Source organism: Mytilus edulis, chromosome 1, assembly GCF_963676685.1.
Source record: "Mytilus edulis chromosome 1, xbMytEdul2.2, whole genome shotgun sequence".
NCBI lineage: Eukaryota > Metazoa > Mollusca > Bivalvia > Mytilida > Mytilidae > Mytilus > Mytilus edulis.
The window spans coordinates 24,146,492-24,166,987 of NC_092344.1; the positions used below are offsets into that span (position 1 = coordinate 24,146,492).

General features: G+C 32.1%; 2 protein-coding genes across 4 annotated transcripts in view; one reads left to right on the top strand and one right to left on the bottom strand.

Moving 5' to 3' along the window:
* Window positions 1-6,290: 6,290 nt before the first annotated feature.
* LOC139528530 (uncharacterized) lies at window positions 6,291-16,891 on the bottom strand. Of its 2 annotated transcripts, XM_071324557.1 has the most exons (9): window positions 16,338-16,884; window positions 15,359-15,546; window positions 14,566-14,632; window positions 13,611-13,802; window positions 12,959-13,088; window positions 11,501-11,692; window positions 10,431-10,601; window positions 9,869-9,953; window positions 6,291-9,146 (listed from the first exon to the last, which is right to left on the bottom strand). In XM_071324557.1, exons 1-9 carry the CDS (start codon window positions 16,774-16,776, stop codon window positions 8,997-8,999), a joined length of 1,614 nt encoding a protein of 537 aa, XP_071180658.1. In that variant the 5' UTR covers window positions 16,777-16,884; the 3' UTR covers window positions 6,291-8,996. The 2 variants fall into 2 exon arrangements, with proteins under 2 accessions (XP_071180658.1, XP_071180667.1); XM_071324566.1 differs by lacking the exon at window positions 13,611-13,802 and having other exon boundaries at window positions 16,338-16,891.
* Window positions 16,892-16,925: 34 nt separating this feature from the next.
* Window positions 16,926-20,496, top strand: part of LOC139528541 (uncharacterized) — a 41,400-nt gene continuing 37,829 nt past the window's right edge. Inside the window, exon 1 of one of the 2 annotated variants that reach the window (XR_011665622.1) lies at window positions 16,926-17,150. The gene's annotated coding sequence lies outside the window, so the exon portion shown is untranslated. The remainder of the gene's footprint in view (window positions 17,151-20,496) is intronic. The other variant, XM_071324573.1, reaches the window with a different exon arrangement.

A 20,496-nucleotide genomic window follows, 5' to 3' on the forward strand; every position in this document is an offset into this window, starting at 1 on the left:
ACGTATTATATCATCTCTCATTAAGCGCGGAAACAACCCTCGCTTTCCCCGGTACCGATTCAAAATCGTTATCTTTGTTGCGCTTTAAAATATTGCCGACAATAGAATTTTCGTTTAATTTTCAATATTTTGACCTAGCACAACCTTTAAATCTCAAACAAATGCCACCAACTGAGGAAGATTATTTTAAGAATTTAAATACGATCATGAATCTTGCTGGGGGTTTCTCCAATTTTATTTCTGAGAGTCATACGAGGTAAGCAAAGTTGACAAAATCACGGAATTTGACCTTCAAAGACGTAAAATCATTCTAAATAAACATTTTTAACAAACTGTTCTAACCCCCAGCTCTTTTAAGTGACACTGGTAGTTGCTTAACCTATTGTTAAAATTTGGATGAGAATGGTGAAGGGTAAAAGGTTGTGCTCGAGCCAAATACAGACGACAGTTTTAACATATGAAAATGGCATGTCACGTGACAGTGTTAGGGTCAAGGGGTCATATTTGTATGTTCAGTGATGAGAAATCAGACGGCCTTTCGTTATTGTCTATGTACGACTATGAAATATTTGACATTAAGCCGATTCTGACAATTCCGTTTTCACCCCCCTTTTTTCGTCAAATTTACAAAATTGCGTCCTTAATGTAGCTGCGTTTCTTCAAAGTCAGAACAGAAAAAAAAGATTTATGGAAGGACGTCTTGATAAGTCAAAATCAGGGTCAGAATATTGTTTTCTAAAAACGACCAGCCCCCTTCCTCCATGAAAATTAAATGGTTCGTGGCAAAAATCTAAAATTCCCACAGGTTCAACTTCAAAATTTGACCAGATTCTATTCTTAACTGTCGGATAATATACTAGGATAACATAGAAAATGTCCTGTATGGAACGATTCTGTACTCATACTTCACGCGTAGTTTGGTACAAGTGTCCTCGTAGTGAACGCACCCGACTACGCATGCAGTAAAAAGTGTACTCTTACGTCTGATACCGGGCAGTTTCTTTTTTATATCTGTACTTTATCAAATACATGTACATGTTAATATTTACTTAATATTAAATAGGTAGATATTATTGCTGAAAGCCTGTTCAAGGTTTCTTTCTTGTGTATGATTATATAATTTTTCACATGCCTGAACTCATTGACGATAATGTAATGTGCTCTATTAGAAAAAAATGTGATTTCTAGTTCGGAATTGAAAAAATAAATTTCGCCGTTTCTTGAGCCTGTTTTGTACATTTAGATTAACAGATATGATCCAATGGAAATTTTCACATGGAATCTTCGGTAAATAGGAAAATGAAAAATCTAGAGGTCTCCACAAGGCTTTCAACAAGGGTGGAATCTCACTCCTTCTGAAAAGCTCGAAATCGCTCCAACGTGTACATACGTTTTGTCATCAAGAGATTCTGGTTTCTCTTTTTGTGTGTCATAAACATTCAATTCGGATTTGAATTTAATTTACCGAAACATTTCCGGACATTAAATCTTAGGACGGTCAGAACATTTTAAGGACGCAACAGATCGAAGTACAATTTTAAGTAATACATAGATGTGCAAAAATTCAGCTTCCTGTACATGTTCATGAAGTTCTAAATTTTGAATGTTTATTTCTTTTAAAAAAATAAAATGTTTTACAATAAAAAATCTCAAAATGTCCGTTAACAATGAAAAGTTTGACCATAAAAAATCACATATCTAAGAAAAGCAGTCGTTTAATTGATTATAAGAAAGTTTCAGTATATCATGTCAAATTTCTTTAATTTGAGAGTTTTCCTTTAGTTACAAATGTAGCTCCATGTCTGATGGTGAAATACAAATGAAAGTCTCAGAAAGTGGTGAATTAGATTCCATAAATGACAGTTGTATGGGGCCAAGTTTAGTAACTTACAGTAAACAGACTACTGTAACATTGACGCATTAAAAGATTTGTGTTTATAACCAAAAATTTATATACAACTTCATTTATAAATTAATCTGAATTTCATAGCGCGTCGTCACAATAATGAAAGTTATAAAAAAAAATCTATAACCAGCAGATATATTCTTTTATAATAAAAGTATTCTTGTACAAAAGGGTATTTATTATAAAATGGTCCTAACTATAGAATATATAGTTTACCACAGAAATCTTAAACGGAAGTTTCGACAATTTTAAACAGAAGAGATTTGAAAAGAAATTTAACTTTAAATAAACACTGAAATAATTTTAACACCTCGAAGGTGTAAAGAATAAACCAACAATCTCAATCTTTAAAAGTGTCTTCATTGCACTAACCGACGAGTTCATGTTTACAGTAGAAACAGTGGATGTGACTCCAATAAATTCATTATCGACTCCTAGGAGTCGATATTAAGAATTGAACGATGCACAGTAAGTGCGTGAATTTTTCTTGCTACATGATAGGAAGATATTACGAGACGTGAATAATCAAAGTTCATTGATTTGTTATAACAATCCACACCTAGTAAATGTCGTTCAATCCCATAGAGTATCGGATTTGTCCTCTCTATTTTAGCAATTAAATTTTACACAGGCAACGTTTATCTATAAATAGTCGAATCTTCTAGAGTAAACAACAACGTTAAACGATATATACTTATAGTCTACTTCATAACGTGTGACCTCACGTGTGTGGTAAAATTTGTTGATTGATGCACGTGGCTATTCTAGTAAATGAATTCATCTACAAAGCAAGAATACTTTTCATTTTCATCAGCTAAGAGTCGAATATAGCCCTTTTTGAAAGGCTAACGCTTGTTATCATTGTAGTCGTGAATATTTATCGCTTATATTAAATTGATAAAGATTTTATCGAGGTCGCACCAACTATTTCTACAGCTAAGATCAGTTACATGTAACATGATCTCGTCGATTCGCACGACGAAGCCATTGTTTATGACAGAACACACATTCTAGATTATGTATTTTTGTTTCCGTCAGTTCGAAAGTATTTGATCATGTCAACTCCTTTGTATTTCATAATATGTGTCATGAACAAAGACATATGTTCGATTGAATAATGATTTCCTCGTAACAAATGATAGAAATTTCGGAGATCCCGTATTTGATCCTTTACCGTTAAAATTAAAATGCCAATGACAGAGGTTGATTATAAAAAAATGTTTTACTGTGTTAAAAAAACTTCGACTTAAACAATGGAAACTTACACGTTGGACATGAAATATTTTGTCGATGAAGAAAATTAAATTATGTCACTTCTGCAATAAGTTTGTCGATAACGCAACTTATTCTGACGGTAAAGAAACGCGAATTCGATCACTACTCTGTTACGGGCTGTACTTGCTTTTAATATTTCCTTTCAGCCAACAATTCGCCGACATGTTTTCCGTATGCAGTTACTAAAGCGTGACTTCTCTCGTACAAATCCGGAGATCGCTTTACGTAGAGAGAGTCAACAACAGTAAAGATCACTCAGTTATCTACATAAACCTTTATATCTTATTGTACATGTGACACACGTGCTACCGTAAATATTCATGGTTCGGTGTGAGTCAATGCTCTATGTTGAAGGTCGTACCTTGACATATAATGGTTTACTTTTATAAATTGTTATTTCAATGGAGAGTTTTCTCGTTGGCTCTCATACCATATATTCCTATTTCTATTCTTTGTTGATTATTTACAAGGTGACAATCGGTAAACTTCGGTTTCAAAACACGACCATTACTTAGATATAGGAAGATGTGGTGTGAGTGTCAATGAGGCAACTCTCCATCCAAATAACAATTTAAAAATTAAACCATTATAGGCTAAAGTACGGCCTTCAACACGGAGCCTTGGCTCACAACGAACAACAAGCTATAAAGGGCCCCAAAATTACTAGTGTAAAACCATTCAAACGGGAAAACCAACGGTCTAATCTATATAAACAAAACGAGAAACGAGAAACACGTATATATTACATAAACAAACGACAACTACTGTACATCAGATTCCTGACTTAGGACAGGTGCAAACATTTGCAGCGGGATTAAACGTTTTATTGGGCCCAAACCTTCTCCCTTTTTCTGAAACAATAGCATAACATCACAACATAGAAAAACATACGATAAAATATCAATTAACTGTCATATTTTCACAACAACATTGACCAAGTGAAATATTTTTGTGACGATAATACGATATTGATACATAAAAAAATAGAAAATCGTGCACATAAAACTACGTTTATATGCATGCATTGGTTCAAGTATTGGAGTAACGTTATTTTCACCAGTCACTCGTTTTTATGCATTTTTAGCTATCAATTCATCTTCTTAGGTGTGATAAAAAGTCATTTGTTTTGTTTGGACTTGTTTTTTTTCCTTTTTGGCCTTGAATGTTTGTCCCTTATATTTTATTAACTGTGCATTTGCATTCAGATATCGCAGATCACATTTATTCGTTCATAGTGTATAAATTTACGTTTTTTGATTGAGTTAAGCCTGCCACTTGATATTTTTATCGTGTGTTTTTCTATGTTGTTCTATTGTTTCAGAAAAAGGGAGAAGGTTTGGATCCATTAAAATGTTTAATCCCGCTGCAAATGTTTGCACCTGTCCTAAGTCAGGAATCTGATGTACAGTAGTTGTCGTTTGTTTATGTAATTGATACGTGTTTCTCGTTTCTGTTTTTTTTTATATAGATTAGACCGTTGGTTTTCCCGTTTGAATGTTTTTACACTAGTAATTTAGGGGCCCTTTATAGCTTGTTGTTCGTTGTGAGCCAATGCTCCGTGTTGAAGGCCGTACATTGAACTATAATGGTTTACTTTTTTAAAATTGTTATTTGGATGTAGAGTTGTCTCATTGGCACTCACACCACATCTTCCTATATCTATTTACATTTCATTACAGTATAAATAAAACCATTTTCAGTACTTCACATAAGACAAACAGAAAAAAATTGAAGTAAAATTATTATCGTGTTAGCTTTATACATGTTATCAACGTACAAAAGATCACTTACCGTCATATTTATGAATTTTATGAATTTTAAAAACAAGGTCGTAAACGGACATTGGTATCTAAGTTCACATTGACTTTAAATTAAGTGATGTGTATCAGTTAAAATTGTATGTTTAGGAAAAACAGAATTAAAAAAAAAAAAAAAGTTGTGTTTTAACAAATAGTACTATTGTAGTTGTAAGTCACTCGGATCCCTTTTATTATTTTAAGTATATTGCTGGTTACTAGAAGCTCTTGTTCATTAAATGAAAAAAAACGTAAATAGAGAAACCAGTTTACGTTTGCCTTGTTTATATGATACAAATTAAATAAATTTACGTCATTTAAGGGGGTACCCAACACTATACCCCCAAAAAAAACTGTCGTTTAATTTTTCTTATTTTTACATCATTGATAAGTTTGGCATAGCTGAGCATTCTGTAAAAATTTTTAAGAAATTGAACCGTTGGTAAAAAAGTTTTGGCCACCCAAATATGGCATAGATCACATGCTAATTTCGGTCGATTTTTGAATTTCTAAAAACATGGGTATAGGTCTATACATGTTATTTTTTTTTTTAATTTAGCCTGAATTGACAAAAGCTTAATTGAGAGCGATGAATAATGCAATTTTGAGTCGATTCATACCCTTTACTTATAGTTTTGGTGTCTAAATTAAAATTTTGGTCTGAAATAAAAAAGGGGGTCACAGAGGAAGCAACCCAAAATGACTATGATTGGCAAAATATTTTAATCTAAAAACTTGGATTAAAAAAAAATGTGTCGTTTATTTTTTTTTTAAAACTAACCATTTGTAGTACTATATTAGTTGGTTATTCTGGCAAAAAAATAGAACAATTTAACCGTTAGAATGTTTTTAATTTAAGATTGAAATACCCCCCCCCCCCCTCATTTAAAAGGGCAAATTCCATTCTGAGATTACATTTAGGCCATAACTTTTTTGTTTTTTTTATCTAAGCCTTATATATTTTGCATGTAGATATATCATCAAGAAGCTAAGTATATTTTAACATGATTACCTTTAAGTGACCTTCAAATTTGACCCCCAAGGTCAACTTAAATATTTTTGTCATACGAAACATGACCACAGGTCACCACTGTTTTGTCCTTTGACTTATGCCTTACATCTTTGGCATATAGGTGTATCATTATGAGGTTGATAAGCCCCTTTATAATTATGACTTCCATGTGACCTTGACCCTAGACCTGAAGGAGGATAACTGTATTTTTGGCGATTAACACTTGACCTGGCTATGACTTGACTTTGGAGGTAGGTTTGAGATATTTGGCTGTTTTATTCAAATCAATTCAATACAATTCACTTCAAATATTTATTTGAAGTTGGTATTTAGTAATATCCAACAATCTCTAATGATCTATACATATAAAACAATATAGGCACATACATTATTACGACAATGACATATACAAAAAAATCCATGCATACAAAATACATATTTTATTATTCCATGCATACTAAATACGGAAACTATCTGTTACAAGACAAAATTTACTTGCGGTTCCATACAATTTAAAATAATGGCTTAGTTTCTATTAAGGCAAATTAAACTTACAGACCAAGTACAATTAGAATGTACATGTATCTTTCAAGATTTTTAAAATTTTAAAAGCAACAAAAAAAAAACCAAATACAGATTCGCTGGACTGAACTTCATTAGTAAATTAGTAATATTTTATAAATTCAAAAGAAAGAATGAAGTCAAAATATTGAACACCTTATCTGTTAAGACCAAAAGGTATTAGAAAACATTTTTTTTATAGGAACTAATTATGCTTTATTGAAGAAGTTGTATCTAGTAGACTTAGACAGATGAACATTCATTGTGATTTCTTTTGATACACAGGTAAACAAACCTTACAACAGAAAATTAACTAGACCATCAGTACCTAAACTTTGGGACCAAACTTGAGAAAAAATCATGGGACCAGAACAAAATTAAATCTGTAGCTGTAAATAATGTCATGGTCTATATCTTCAATCATGACAAATAAAAGTATCAAGCACGATAGAAAAAAGAGTGAACTGGCATCAATAAATTGGTCATCATCCGCAACTTTTTTCCTTTCTTCCATTATCTTTAGAAATACTGTTTGATAACCATACTCAGTCATACATGAGTGAGAAAGACAGGGATTATTGTACATTTAGCATAGACCAAATATAACTAGCATGAATGAAATAGAATCCATCTCTGTATGCCCCCTGAAAAGGTTCTAATGTAAAAAAAAGTGAGGAAGACATAATTAAAGTTCTGGGTCCTGGGTACCCATCTGTGAATTACATTCTTTGACTTTAACCATTAACAAAGATATGCGAATATCATTTGAGACACAACTTCATATGTGATGCATATAAAATTATATTTGAACATGGATATAATCGTGCCATATAATGTCACCCCAGGCCACTTTTAGCTGTTCTTAAGTAAAACAAATGCAATATTTTCCAACACAAATTCAGCTATCCCAAATTGACTTCAGTAATTTACCTGGATTTATGATTTAAAGATTTGCCAAAAAATCATGATATTCTTTTTGACAGTGCTAAACAACCATGTGGGTACCTTTGCATTACTTCAAATTATTCTAAAGTTTATTTATAATCACAGACCAGCTGATGCAAGTGAACATACATTCAAAGTATATAGACTTTAAAAATCAGGAGTAGATCTTTACTACATGCATAGCATTGGGTTCACAACCTTAGTTTTAACCTTATGATTTTATATAAGTATGAAACATATTCTGGTGTTAATGAATAAACATGTGGTATGGGTTTTGCTCAGAGCAGAAGGCTGTACAGTGACCTGTAGCTGTAAATATCTGTGTCAGATGGTCTCTTTTGAAGAGTAATCTAATGTCTCATTGATATCATATAGCCACATATCCTTATTTATATTTATAAGTATAATTTTTGAAATCATGACTGTAAAAAAGTCATTGAGCTGACAAAATTTGATACTGGTGGACGGACTGGTTGACAGACAGATCAAATTATTGTTGAACCATAATATCCAGGTATTCTTATTCAATGAATGACATTTCAAGTAAATAAATATATATAAGTAATAAATTTTTCATTATGTCAATGGAACTGTTATTCATTCTTCATCTTTCAAGTATTCACTGAAGGCTTTCACACTTTTCTGTGGAACTTTATGGTCTTCGAATACAAATTTTATCCCATTACTATCTCTTGAGGCAGCCAGTTTTAGATGTTTAAGAGAAATACCCTCTTTCGCCAGTCTTACACAGATCAGCCTACTTACTGCCTTGCTCTTTAAAATATCGGAGTAAGAATCCAGACATTTGTGGTAAACAAATGCATACAAATCATCAGATTTGATGTGGTGAGCCAATTTCATTTCATATAAACTATGCAAGGACTTAACATCCTCAATAGCATTGTGAGCCAAGTAAGTTTCTCCTAAAAAATGCTTCACAAGGGTTTCCTGTTTGAAGTTAGGAATATCTGAATTAGAAACCTATTTTTTGGCGACTTTCAAAGTGTCAATAAATCCTTTAACAATAGTAGAAAATGTTGTAAAAAGTTTACATTCCTTTAATTTTTCACTAATTATTGGAATGTCAAAATTGCAAATATTATGTCCAATTAGAATTGGATTGTTAAATTCTTTGATGAAGGAAATAAAATCTAGCAGTGCTTTCTGTAGTGTTACAGGTTCCACTTTTTGACCTCTTACATACATTGTGTTTGTTGAATGACTATATGTTATTCCAGTTACCTTACTGGCTTCAATATTAATTTCAACTCGTGGAATAACATATCTCTGAAACTTTTTCCCATTTGTAAGTGCTGCTACTTGAGTGATGTCACTTTTTCTACCTAATCCGGTGGTTTCAAGGTCAAAGAAAACATAACTTTCAGTTTTATCTATTTTCAAAGGCGGTGGAATGTCAACTCCTTGGTCAGGGTCTTCTTGAATTGACAATTCTAACTGGTTTTCATAAGTTTTTCCCTCTTTTACCAAATCTTTTCTGGAATTAATATTTCGCTTCCTTTTTTTCTGAATTCTGGTGATCTTGAATTCTTTCGACTGTTTTTTTATCTTTCTTTTTTCCTTTTTTTTTGTCTCGAGCTGATGCAATCGACATAGTCAATTCACCAGGAGAAAGGCTGGCTGCTTCATTAACCTGAAAGATACGAAAAACTAACATGATCCATCTATTACACCAGTACACTGTCAATTTCTTTCAAAATACCACATTATATATAATAAATGCAACAAACAAGTAAAATTGGGGTCAAATGATATGATCTTTCTAAGTTTCAAGTTTATTGCACTTCAGCTTCATCAAAAACTGCCTTGACCAAAAACTTTAACCTGAAGTGGGCCGAACAGATGAACAGACAAATGAATGGACAGACAGACAAACGAAAGAACAGAGGCACAGACCAGAAAACATTATGCCCCTCTTCTATCGTAGGTGGGGCATAAAAACTTAGCATGTTGACCTTAATTCAGCAATCTGCATAAGATCTAATAACTGACAGAGATTTCAAAATATACACATTTGACTTTAGTAATAAATAAGCAAACAGTTTTCTTTTTCTTCTGCTATTTTTGATAATGAAAGAATATATATTTAAGTGATCTAATAAGTCATTGCTTGATTTATGGTTGCTTAAAGTTCAGTGACAAATATGTCATGCATGTTCAGGACGATAACAAATGAACACTGGTGGCCTCAAATTCTGTAAAGTAGTTTCAGTGGATTTTATATTTATCTCCACATTCCCGGTCAACCTTCTAAAATATAAAGCTTAACACAGCCATAGTTGCGGCCTGATCACTTTTCCAAAGTCAAGCTGTCTGTGACAAAATTTGCAGACTCGACAAAAACCAATAACTTACTTTTGACAAATAACCATATCCCTCATTTTTCTGCAGAACTGCTGCCGACAGCCTATTTTGAAGGGAACAGGATCCACCATAATGTCTGAAATAGAATGATTGATTAATTTATTTTGAAGACCATATTATTAGTTACACAGTGTGCAATTGTCCTTATAGGAGAATGTTATTGGCCCAATAATTATAGTATTAGGACAATTGAACACTGTAATGAATTTATCCTGCTTTTGTTATATGACATATTATCATATTCAAATTCAATATTAGGACAATATCAGCAAAATATATTTTAGATATTGAAACTAAAACTGTAAAAAAATAAAAATATTAGGACTATAAAGCATCTCATTTTTTTTTTATTTGGTCAATGGTATAAGGGAGATAACTCCAATTGATGTAATTTAAAAATGTACTGAAATTTATTAGAACAATATCAGCCAATCAAATTGCGAGAAATTACTCTAAATCAGGATAATGTTTTTGTGGTTATACCTTATACTTTATATTGATTAATATAAATTAAAAACAAATTAATTATGAATGCAATAACTTATATATATACCTTGCTTTAGGTGCCTTTACTGATACAAGTTGATTAAAACTTTCATTGGCTTGTGTTGATCCTAAATCAGTTATGGATTCACTCCTACTAATCATCTTTCTGACTAAGCTGTTTAACTCCTCCTTTAATCCATCAGATGTCAGTGGTTTCCCGTTTGGCAGACTTTTGTACCTAAATAAAAAAAAAAAAATCTATACTGCATGTATGACAATTAGTTTATGTAGAGTTTAAAAAGTGGCTCTAAAGAGCCTGTGTTGCTCACCTTGGTCCATAGTGCATACTCAACAAAGGACACTCCCAAAACTTTTAAAACAATATATGAAAAAAAATCTGTTTTGTTGATATTTATTAATGATTGTTTAGTCTATTTAGTTTCTCTCTATCTTTCATAGTAAATTAACCATATTTGACTTGTAATTTGACTGGCTATTCATTTTTTTTAAAATTCAGATGTCTTTTTCTATTATAATTTATCATTATTTACAGCAAATGCAAAAATGGAAAAATGGTCCCTATGGGCAATAACCCTAAATAGAAGATGTCAAACTATTTCTTTCATTGCCTCATATTAGATCTTGTATTGCTGATAATCCTCAATAATATTATAGGGTTAGTTGCATGAATTTTTGAGAATATTGTCCCGAGTAGAATTTTATGTTGCACAAGCTTGCGATTATAATATATGTTCTATGAGGCTCCGTGTTGAAGGCCATACTTTAACCTATAATGGTTTAATTTTCAAATTGTTATTTGGATGGAGAGTTGTCTCATTGGCACTCACACCACATCTTCCTATATCTATATGAGGGACAATATTCCCCAATATTCATGCAATAACCCTTTTATTGTATCATTGTATAGCAATATAATATTTGAAAGTAAAAATTGGTTTAAACTAATATTTTGTTGTTGATGACGTTATGAATTTTGAAGATTTATTGCACTAGTGTAATAATGGAATTATTGCACTAGTGCAATGTGCAATAATGGAATTATTGCACACTAACTTTTGGTTACTTTCTGTGGGAAATATTATATTGCTATACTATAAAATGAGTTTTAGTGCTTACTTAAAATTTTCAGGATTTGTGTTATATGTACACCAGTCAACATCTTCACATTTTTCATGACTACCAAATACATGTGGCACAATTCTTTCCAGATTACATTTGATGTCATCTTCTGTCTCTCCTCCTTTTATTGCATACATAAAACATCTCAAAATGTACTGCCTGGTTTCATCTTTCTGTAACTCCCTGTAACTGCAATATAAATTATCAAATACATGTGCATGCATAGAACATTAAACTGCAAGTTGCAATAACTCTTTAAAAATTATGCATATCAATGAAAATAATGTAAGTATATTTAAGTCTGGATGTTGGAATATATAAATTTTTATCAAAGAAGCCCAAGAATTAAATTTTTTATTGAATAAGGCAGCAACCATTTGATTTTCTGGGGGGGGGGGGGGGGGCTATGTTTTTTTTGGTGAAAAAAAGTTTGTTTCCAGGTTTTGGTGAAAAAAATAATTTGTTTTGGATCCTGAGAAAAACAAAATGTTTGTTTCATCCTCAGCTGCCACTATATGTAATGCTAAAATTGAAACAAAAATATTGTTTTTGGTTTGTCGCTAAAAAAAAATAGATTGTTCTTCGCCGAAGGCGAAAAAAAAAGTTTGCACAGAAAAAAACCCATAGCCCCCCCCCCCCCAGAACATCAAATGGTTGCTGCCTAACAAACAATCAATTTTGGACCTTTTGGACTTCAATGTGGACCAGTTAGACAACAAAATATCAATAATCTAAATCCATGATTAGATTCAGCATATAAAAGAACCCCATTTATTCAATTTCTGTTTAATTTTGGACCCCAATTTGGTGCATCTTAAAAACAGGGACCATGATTAAAAATCTATTGACATGTTCAGATTCAGCATATATAAAAGTATCCCTAGAATCAAAACTTCCAAAATCAATGCCAACCATCCTTTTGTTGTCATTAATCTTGTTTGCAATATCTGATAGATTTCTATTCACTTATAAATACTAAAATTATTGTGCAAAAACCAAATGTGTTCAGACAACTTCAACAACTTAAGGTGGTACCCAACACTTTCACTAAAATTAATTTGGCTCTTTCAATTTTCCTAAAATTTTGAAAAAGTATTTACGACCCTTTGACAAAAATATATTTTTTTTTTTAAATTTGATCCAACCATTTTAAATTTAAAAAATACACTGGTTATATAGCAGTTTTCGACAAACACTAATCAATGAGAAGCTTGATATATCTTTCCAACACAACGTAATTAAAACGTTTAGCTGATTTTACAGAGTTGTCTCCCTGTAGTATCAGGTACCGCCTTAATATCAAATACGCTTATCTCGCCAAAAAATGTTTTTGCGGTAAAAAAAAAATCTTAATTTGTGCATACAAAACTTTTTTTTTAAACCACATGTCTGTATTTTTAAAGGTTTGTTCTTTGTTGTTTTTTTCCAAATTTTTTGATTAACAGAAGTATATACCTTTTCGAAATATTATGCAAGCTTGTAGATATTCCCTTTTTGACATGGTTCTGGTCGTCCTTTTTTGAAATGTTGTCAAACTCAACTTGTAGTCTTGCTGTTGTTGATGCATCATTATCTGCATGCACAACTGAAACAGAACTTGAGAATATACATAAAGGACTAAAATTTAGGACCAGAAAAAAATTGGCAATCGAAATTTTCATTAAACATGACAAACATACCATATGGGCTTTACTCATTGTTGAAGGCCGTACCGTGACCTATAGTTGTTAATGTTTGTGTCATTTTGGTCTTGTTGTGGGTCATTTGCAATAATACCAAATCTTCTTCATGGTTCATGGTTCATTCTGACCTAACTTAATGTTGAATTTGTATAAAAACATTCAACAGAACACCATTTCCTAACACACATAGACTTAGGAAATCTAGAGATGATCTTATGTAATTGCAACTGCATATTATAATAATAGTTGATGTAGTTTTTCATTGACCTAGAAATGACCTACTGGAACATGCTTAGTTAGCTTATCAAAGATGTGAACCTGAATGGCATTGTCAAAATCACAAAGGCAACACCTTAGTGTAACACCTTTTGGCTTCATCATATAACAGAACTCTAATGATGCTTTATTGTAAAGATATTATTAACCTTTGATTTCACATCCATCATCTTTCAACCTGTGAGCCATTGTAACAGCCATGTCCGCCTCCATAGCTTTACTTGATCCATGCCAATTCAAATGGCAGTCATGGTCTGGAACAGTTTCTTTCCTGGATTGGTGGTACTCACAGGTCTTACATGCTTTACTACGTAATTCAAAAGACAGTACTTTCCCAGATTCTTTTCCAATGAAGGTTGAGTGTCCCGTAGAAAGTTTAAATGTAATTATTATCCCGTACAGAAATTGCTAACAAAAGCACATGAGTTTCACATGTGAAGCACATGAGATGCACGTAAGAATTGTATGCAAATAAGTTTGCTCACATGTGCAGTTAGATAGTTTATATGTGCACAAAAAAATTCCAGATAAGACTTTTTCAACTGATTATTATAGTTCATTCTAATGTTGTACTATAATACCACTGTTCAAGGTTAGGGGAGGGTCAGGATCCTGATAACACGTTTAACCCACCACATTATGTATGTATCATGTCTGCCCAAGCCTGTAATTCAGTGGTTATCATTGCTTATGTGTTACATATTTGTTTTTCATTCATTTTTTTAAATGAATAAGGCCGTTATTTTATTAGTTTGATTTTTTTTACATTGTCATTTCAGGGCATTTTAGAACTGACTATGCGGTATAAGCTGTGCTCATTGTTGAAGGCTATAGGGTGACCAATAGATGTTAATTTCTATTTTATTTTGGTCTTTTAAATGGAGAGTTGTCTAATTTGCAATCATACCACATCTTCCTATATATTTTCTCAAACTCATTGCATTAATAAATCAGACATAACATATATAGTAACAAAAAAACAAACCATATTTAATTACTTTGTTTTGTTTCAATAAACTGGAGGTTTAAGAGTAAATTATTGCTTGATTGCTTTGATTTTTTAAGTTTGGTTTCAACTGGTTTTACTGAAAACATCATTCTTACCAGTATTACTATTGTAATTCCACCCAGAGCCTCTCTTCTGCCAACTACCATCAAAACTAGCTTCAACCTATCAAAATGTAATTATACTTCTATTATTATATTATATCTGCCTGCATGTAAATATAATTTGAAAGAAAGTGTATCTATAAACAGACTGTAAGTCAGGGTAAATTTAATGACCATTTTATTCTTCCTAATTTTTTAAAAATTAATTGGTAGAAAGTTTTTTTAATGTAAAATGTTTCATTTATATAGATATAGGAAGATGTGCCAATGAGACTTGTAACTCTCCATCCAAACAACGATTTGTAAAAGTTTTAAAAAAAAATGTATAAACATGTACATGTATATATGAATCAATATACATGTATAATATGGTTTATATTGGATATTTGTAGAAATAAAATATCTTAATAAAAAAGAATACCTTAATTAAAATCAATGTTATAGTCTATATAAACTATATATATTAGAACAGGAACATCAAATCAGGTATATAAGTGCATATCATAGAGGAATTCTGACTAATTTTCATAAAGTGTCCATATTTTATACCCTTTGGTCTATAGTTTTGCAGTCAATATATATATATTATATTTAGTAAGCTAACATGCATGAAACCTGACTGAAAACAGTTGTTAAAAGTTTGATCTTCTGTTATGCTGTAAAACAATGGTTTGGATTGGCAGAAAATACATCAAACCCCAAAAATTATGTTTACACACCATGTTTCATTATAATAAAAATTGTTTTTCTTCATTTCAAGGCATAAATTTATATTTATTAAACTTACATTATTATTAGTACTCTGCGCTTTTTCTTCTTCCTGTGCAGTTCTGCATGATGTGTTTGCAACTTCCCCAATCTGCTTACTTAACTCCTTCTCCTTCTTCCTCAGAGTGTTTTCACTAATAGATGGCAAATTACATTCAGCCAGAACGTTTTGTAGATGGGTAGGCCCTATTCCTGCATGTATCATTCCTGAAACACATAAAGTTAGTAAGAAAAAAGATATATCAAAAATGCATGTTATTTTCTCTAAACAAAATTTTAGGTTAAGGTATGAGACATTTTTGAAGGTTTTTGAATATATTATAAATAGACATTTGGTGATAATATAATATACTTTTTGCACTGGATTTGTCATAAGGACAATTTAAGAAAAGAATTGTCTGCATGTGCATGGTGTATACATAATGGTACATTTAGTTTCTGCTTTAATGATGGCATTGTGGTATTTGTATAAATCATTTGTATTCATGGTTAATGTTTGAAAAGAAATACATTTCATTTACCAAACCAAAGACATATTTTCTTAGTTAACCATGATTTAAAAATGTTATAAAAAAATAAAGGGGGCCTAGTCCCTCCTTTTATATAATAAAAAAATGATGCATTCTTTAATGGGATCACTGTAGCATAACTGGAACACATGCCTCCTCTTACTGCAGCCTTAGGGGGTGGGGTGGGGGAGGGCTTATAAAATTTTGCATGGTTTTAATTTGCATTTAATTGTAAGCTTTAACATGTTTAAGCAGGGAGGGGAATATACAACTTACAAGTACAATACATGAGTCTACAATAGAATAGAATATTTTTATTTCCCAAATTACAGGGCCCATAAAGGGCATTGAATCAGATACTATGTATTTTAAATCTGTGTGAAGTACAATGGGACTCCCTATTACTAGCTACATTTATGGAAGATTCTAGCTAAACTTGATTAGGTTTTTTATGCTAAAAATTGTATTTTTGTCTAAATGTAAACCTACCTAATGCTGCTTTTGTGTTGATATCATAACTGCCTGTTGGTCCTCTTTTTCCTGTCTGGACATCAGTGACTGTTGCACAAAGATCACAGCGAATCATTATAATTCCACTTAAACCAAACAGCTTTTCTCCTACTGTATTTGACAGGTGAAGAGGGGACTTGCAGATACAGCAATACATTCCCACTGCGAGGAGATCTAATTCAACAATCCTCCTCCCCAAACCCCAAGACTGTTGTTTCCCATAAAGTGGGTCAGTGATTTCAGCCTCTGCTGCTATATCTATGTGGTTATGAAAGTAGTTGGAGTGGTCATTGAATACTCCAACTACCTCAGGGTCCTTCTGCTTTATTTCATTTGACCATTTAAAAAAATTTGATCTCTTATTCTTTTTTATACTAGCTTTACCAAATTTGCCTGTTACATCTCTTTCCTGGTTCATTTAAACAAAAAATTGAAACTATATATAGATTGGAATATTACAACAATAGCCTGATCGTCTGCTCTTAGCAACAAGTAAACATTCTGATCTGGATCTTTAAAAGTCTTGCATATTGCATGTTATTTTAAAACGCTGCAATGATTTAGACCAAATCACAAGAGTTATCTTTCTTAGGTGTTCTGTACCCCCTTAATTGTTAACACAAATCAAAAGGAAGAACACACTTGTCTAGTGCACTAACTAAACTTTTATAACGATCATATTTTATTATACCAAATTTATAAAAGTGTAACTACGTTTGTATTCCTTATAACTCAATTCTTGAAAATTCAGTAGGATTTCATACAGGGTGTGTACACAATGTTCAATAGATGGTAAGTACGATTTCATACATGCTGTTTACAAAATTTTGTAATAAATGGTCAGTACAATTCCAAACATGCTGTGTACAAAATTTTGAATAGACGGTCAGTACGATTTCATTCATGTCATATACATTCGGTAAGGTTTTATACATAATGTGTACAATATTTTGTATACACCACAGTGGCCGAGGTAAGCAGTGGCGGATATTAAAGGGGAGGCATGAGTAATTCCAAATATAAACAACAAAATGTGTTCTACAAAAGGGGACAGGTTTCACCCCCTTGCCCATCCAGTAAGATTGTATACACCATGCGTACATTATTTTTTATATAAGTAATACACAACCAGTAGCATTTTAATACCCCCTTTTTTTAAAATGACTGATCACCGGTAATTCTGGCATCACTCCTAACACGATTTCTTTGTCGAATTCACGATGATTTTTGGTGAGCTCGTCTTGTGTCTTAATAACATATTCTAAGCCTGTCTTAATGTCATGTTATAGAGTAGAGCCTTTTGTCAAATTGCACTTTATTGGAAAGTCCTGTAGGTGTGTTGGGCGCAAGATATAAGAAGGTGTAAAGTGTTTCTCGGTCAATTTCGTCAATAATTGCACGGTGTTCAATATCACAGAGGCCTAAAGTATGGTTCAGTACTAGGTCGAGTATAGTTCAGACTAGGTCTAGCATGGTTCAGACGCGTTTAAAATGGCTAAGTACTGGTCGAGTAAAAGTCAAAAACAAGTTTAGAGTATTTCAAAATATGTAAATGTCAGATCAATTCAGACAGGTCGAGTTACAATCAGAACAGTCGAGTGATTGTAGTGTATTCTACAGTTCCTACCTATCTACTAAAGTAACTTCTGTTTTGCTTAATAAATTTTTTTAACATTTGACAACAGCCAGTAATACATATACATATTTTGTAAATTGATCAATGCACTTGACACAAAGACAACAGAAACCTTGAAGATGTCTGAAATTTCATCAGATTGTATAATTTCAACATCTATTTCATTCAATAGAAAAGCAGTATTTCCATACTGTCACGGTAAACACATTACTTTGATTGAAATCAATCTCTAGCATTTAAATGAGCGTTATTCATGTAACAGAGATTTGAATCTATTAATAGTTTAATGCATGTTTTATGCAATAATTACATTGGGTTTAAATTTTGTTTTGAACAGAGACCAGAGCTGCGGTTGCTCTATTCATTCACACACATATATCATGCTTATGATGAATAAACCACTAAAGTGCTTTGACAACTATGATCGATTACTTTAAAGTTAAAATTCGTATCGTCAGCGTTAATCTGAAATTCTAGATTTTACATCTTCTTCTTCTTTAGTCGTATAAATGTACGATCAACTCATTATCAGAACCATATCAATTCGTATTGATTTTATGTTTTCATATTAATATATAACATGTATGATGCAATTTGCGTGTATTTGATTTTGTTTTATTATGTACTGTAAAGCTATAAAGAAACTAAGGTTTCAACTCAGAAATTCAGAAAAAGGCTTCCGACGCAAGACATTAGTAACGTGTTGTTTCTATTTTGTAAATAAAAAGTTCTTCTTAGTTGAAAAAAGCATTTATGATCCATTTATCATTTTTGGACAAAGAAGTATGTTAAAAAACATCAGAGTATCTGTTAAAAGATATCATTAGTAAAATAGTGTGTTAGTGACCTTATACGGTATATATAAATGGGGTCAGTAAAATCCATATAGGCTGAGAGCGAATATGGAATCCCTATATGGAATTTACAATCCATATATACCGTGCTACGTCTTTGCACACTATGGAACGAATTATCTTACCGACTATATTAACGTGTGAAAATTCAATACCATTAGCCTTAAGAAACTACTTCAATCGATCCTAAAAAAAACAGATGTCTACAATAACAACTTGATAGGTTTAAATATGTGTTATCAATTTATTCCAATCTTCATCATCAATTTCTTTGTCTGTTGAAACCTTTAAGAATTTTTCTCAGTATATGTTAGTCCCCGAGGGTTTCATCCAGCCCAGTAGCCAGTACTCCGGTACTGGCATGGAAAAACGGATTTTTTGTGTTATTAAATTTGCGGTAACAAAATTATTATAAATAAAGGAATGTATCTCACTATGAAAGCTTTGATTCCTTTCACGGATTTGGCTATACTTTTTGTAACTTTTGGATTATAGCTCTTTATCTTTTATATAAGCTTTGGATTTTACTTATTTTGGCCACGAGCAACACTAAAGAGACATGTACTGTCGAAATGCGCATCTTGTGCAGAAAAATTGGTACCGGTAATGTTTGTTATTACTACCACTGGCCGATGCCTCTGCTGGTTGACTGTTAGTCCCCGAGGGTATCACCAGCCCAGTAGTCTGTACTCCGGTACTGCCATAAAAATACGGATTTTTTGTGTTATTAAATTTGCTGTTACAAAATGTTAAAAAATATTATAGATTAAGGAATGTATCTCCCTCATGCAAAGCTCTGATTCCTTTCACGGATTTGGCTATACTTTTTGGAACTATAGCTCTTCATCTTTTATATACGCTTTGGATTTCAAATATTTTGGCCACGACCATCACTAAAGAGACATATATTGTCGAAATGCGCATCTGGTGCAGAAAATTTGGTACTGTTAATGTGATTGCCGTTTTGTACGAAAGCCGAGAAGGCTCACTTATAATTCAGAATTCGACATTCAAAATTCAGCATGCAGAAATCAGAATTAAAAATTAAGAATTTGGAAATATTGTTTTTCAATGTTATAAACTAGTTTCCATTGAAATAATTATTATTTGTTGTTAATGTGATACAAAAATTTGTCAATTCAAATTAAATTAAATTTTTTTTTATTTTGGCATATCTTTGTAGTCTTTGCACAGTGTTTGGAAATTTTAAAATGTTCGAGCGTTCGCTTAAATTGTATTAATTTCAAGATTTTGATAGAGGTAATTTGAATTTATATACAACTCGTCTAAACACCAACCTAACAATGTTAGATCTGTAAATTTGCCTTTACAAATTTTTTTTTCTTCCCTCGCCGGGTTTCGAACCCATGCTCCTGAGATATCGTGACAACAAATCGCCTGCACTGTAGCCGTCCCGCTAGACCACACGGCCACCTCGTCTTCACAAAAATAAAGCTTTCGGTGGCCGTGTGTTACCTTTCCTCGTCAGTTTTAATCTAGCGTCGTATTACAGTACATGATATATAAGGCATGGAGATGTTATATATATATATATATATATTAAGATCCAGTTTTATTAATAATAATTTTTATTTAATAATTTATATTAAGATCCAGTTTGTTACATCTTGTGATCAATTTTATTTGG

Bases quoted from the DNA above. Each gene is read 5' to 3' on its own strand.
- LOC139528530 (XM_071324557.1), bottom strand. From the start codon at position 16,776: ATGAACCAGGAAAGAGATGTAACAGGCAAATTTGGTAAAGCTAGTATA. The intron at 13,803-14,565 runs GTAAGAATGATG...TCATTGGAAAAG, and splicing joins GAATTACAATAGTAATACTG to AATCTGGGAAAGTACTGTCT. The intron at 11,693-12,958 runs GTATATACTTCT...TTTATATTGCAG, and splicing joins TTGCATAATATTTCGAAAAG to TTACAGGGAGTTACAGAAAG.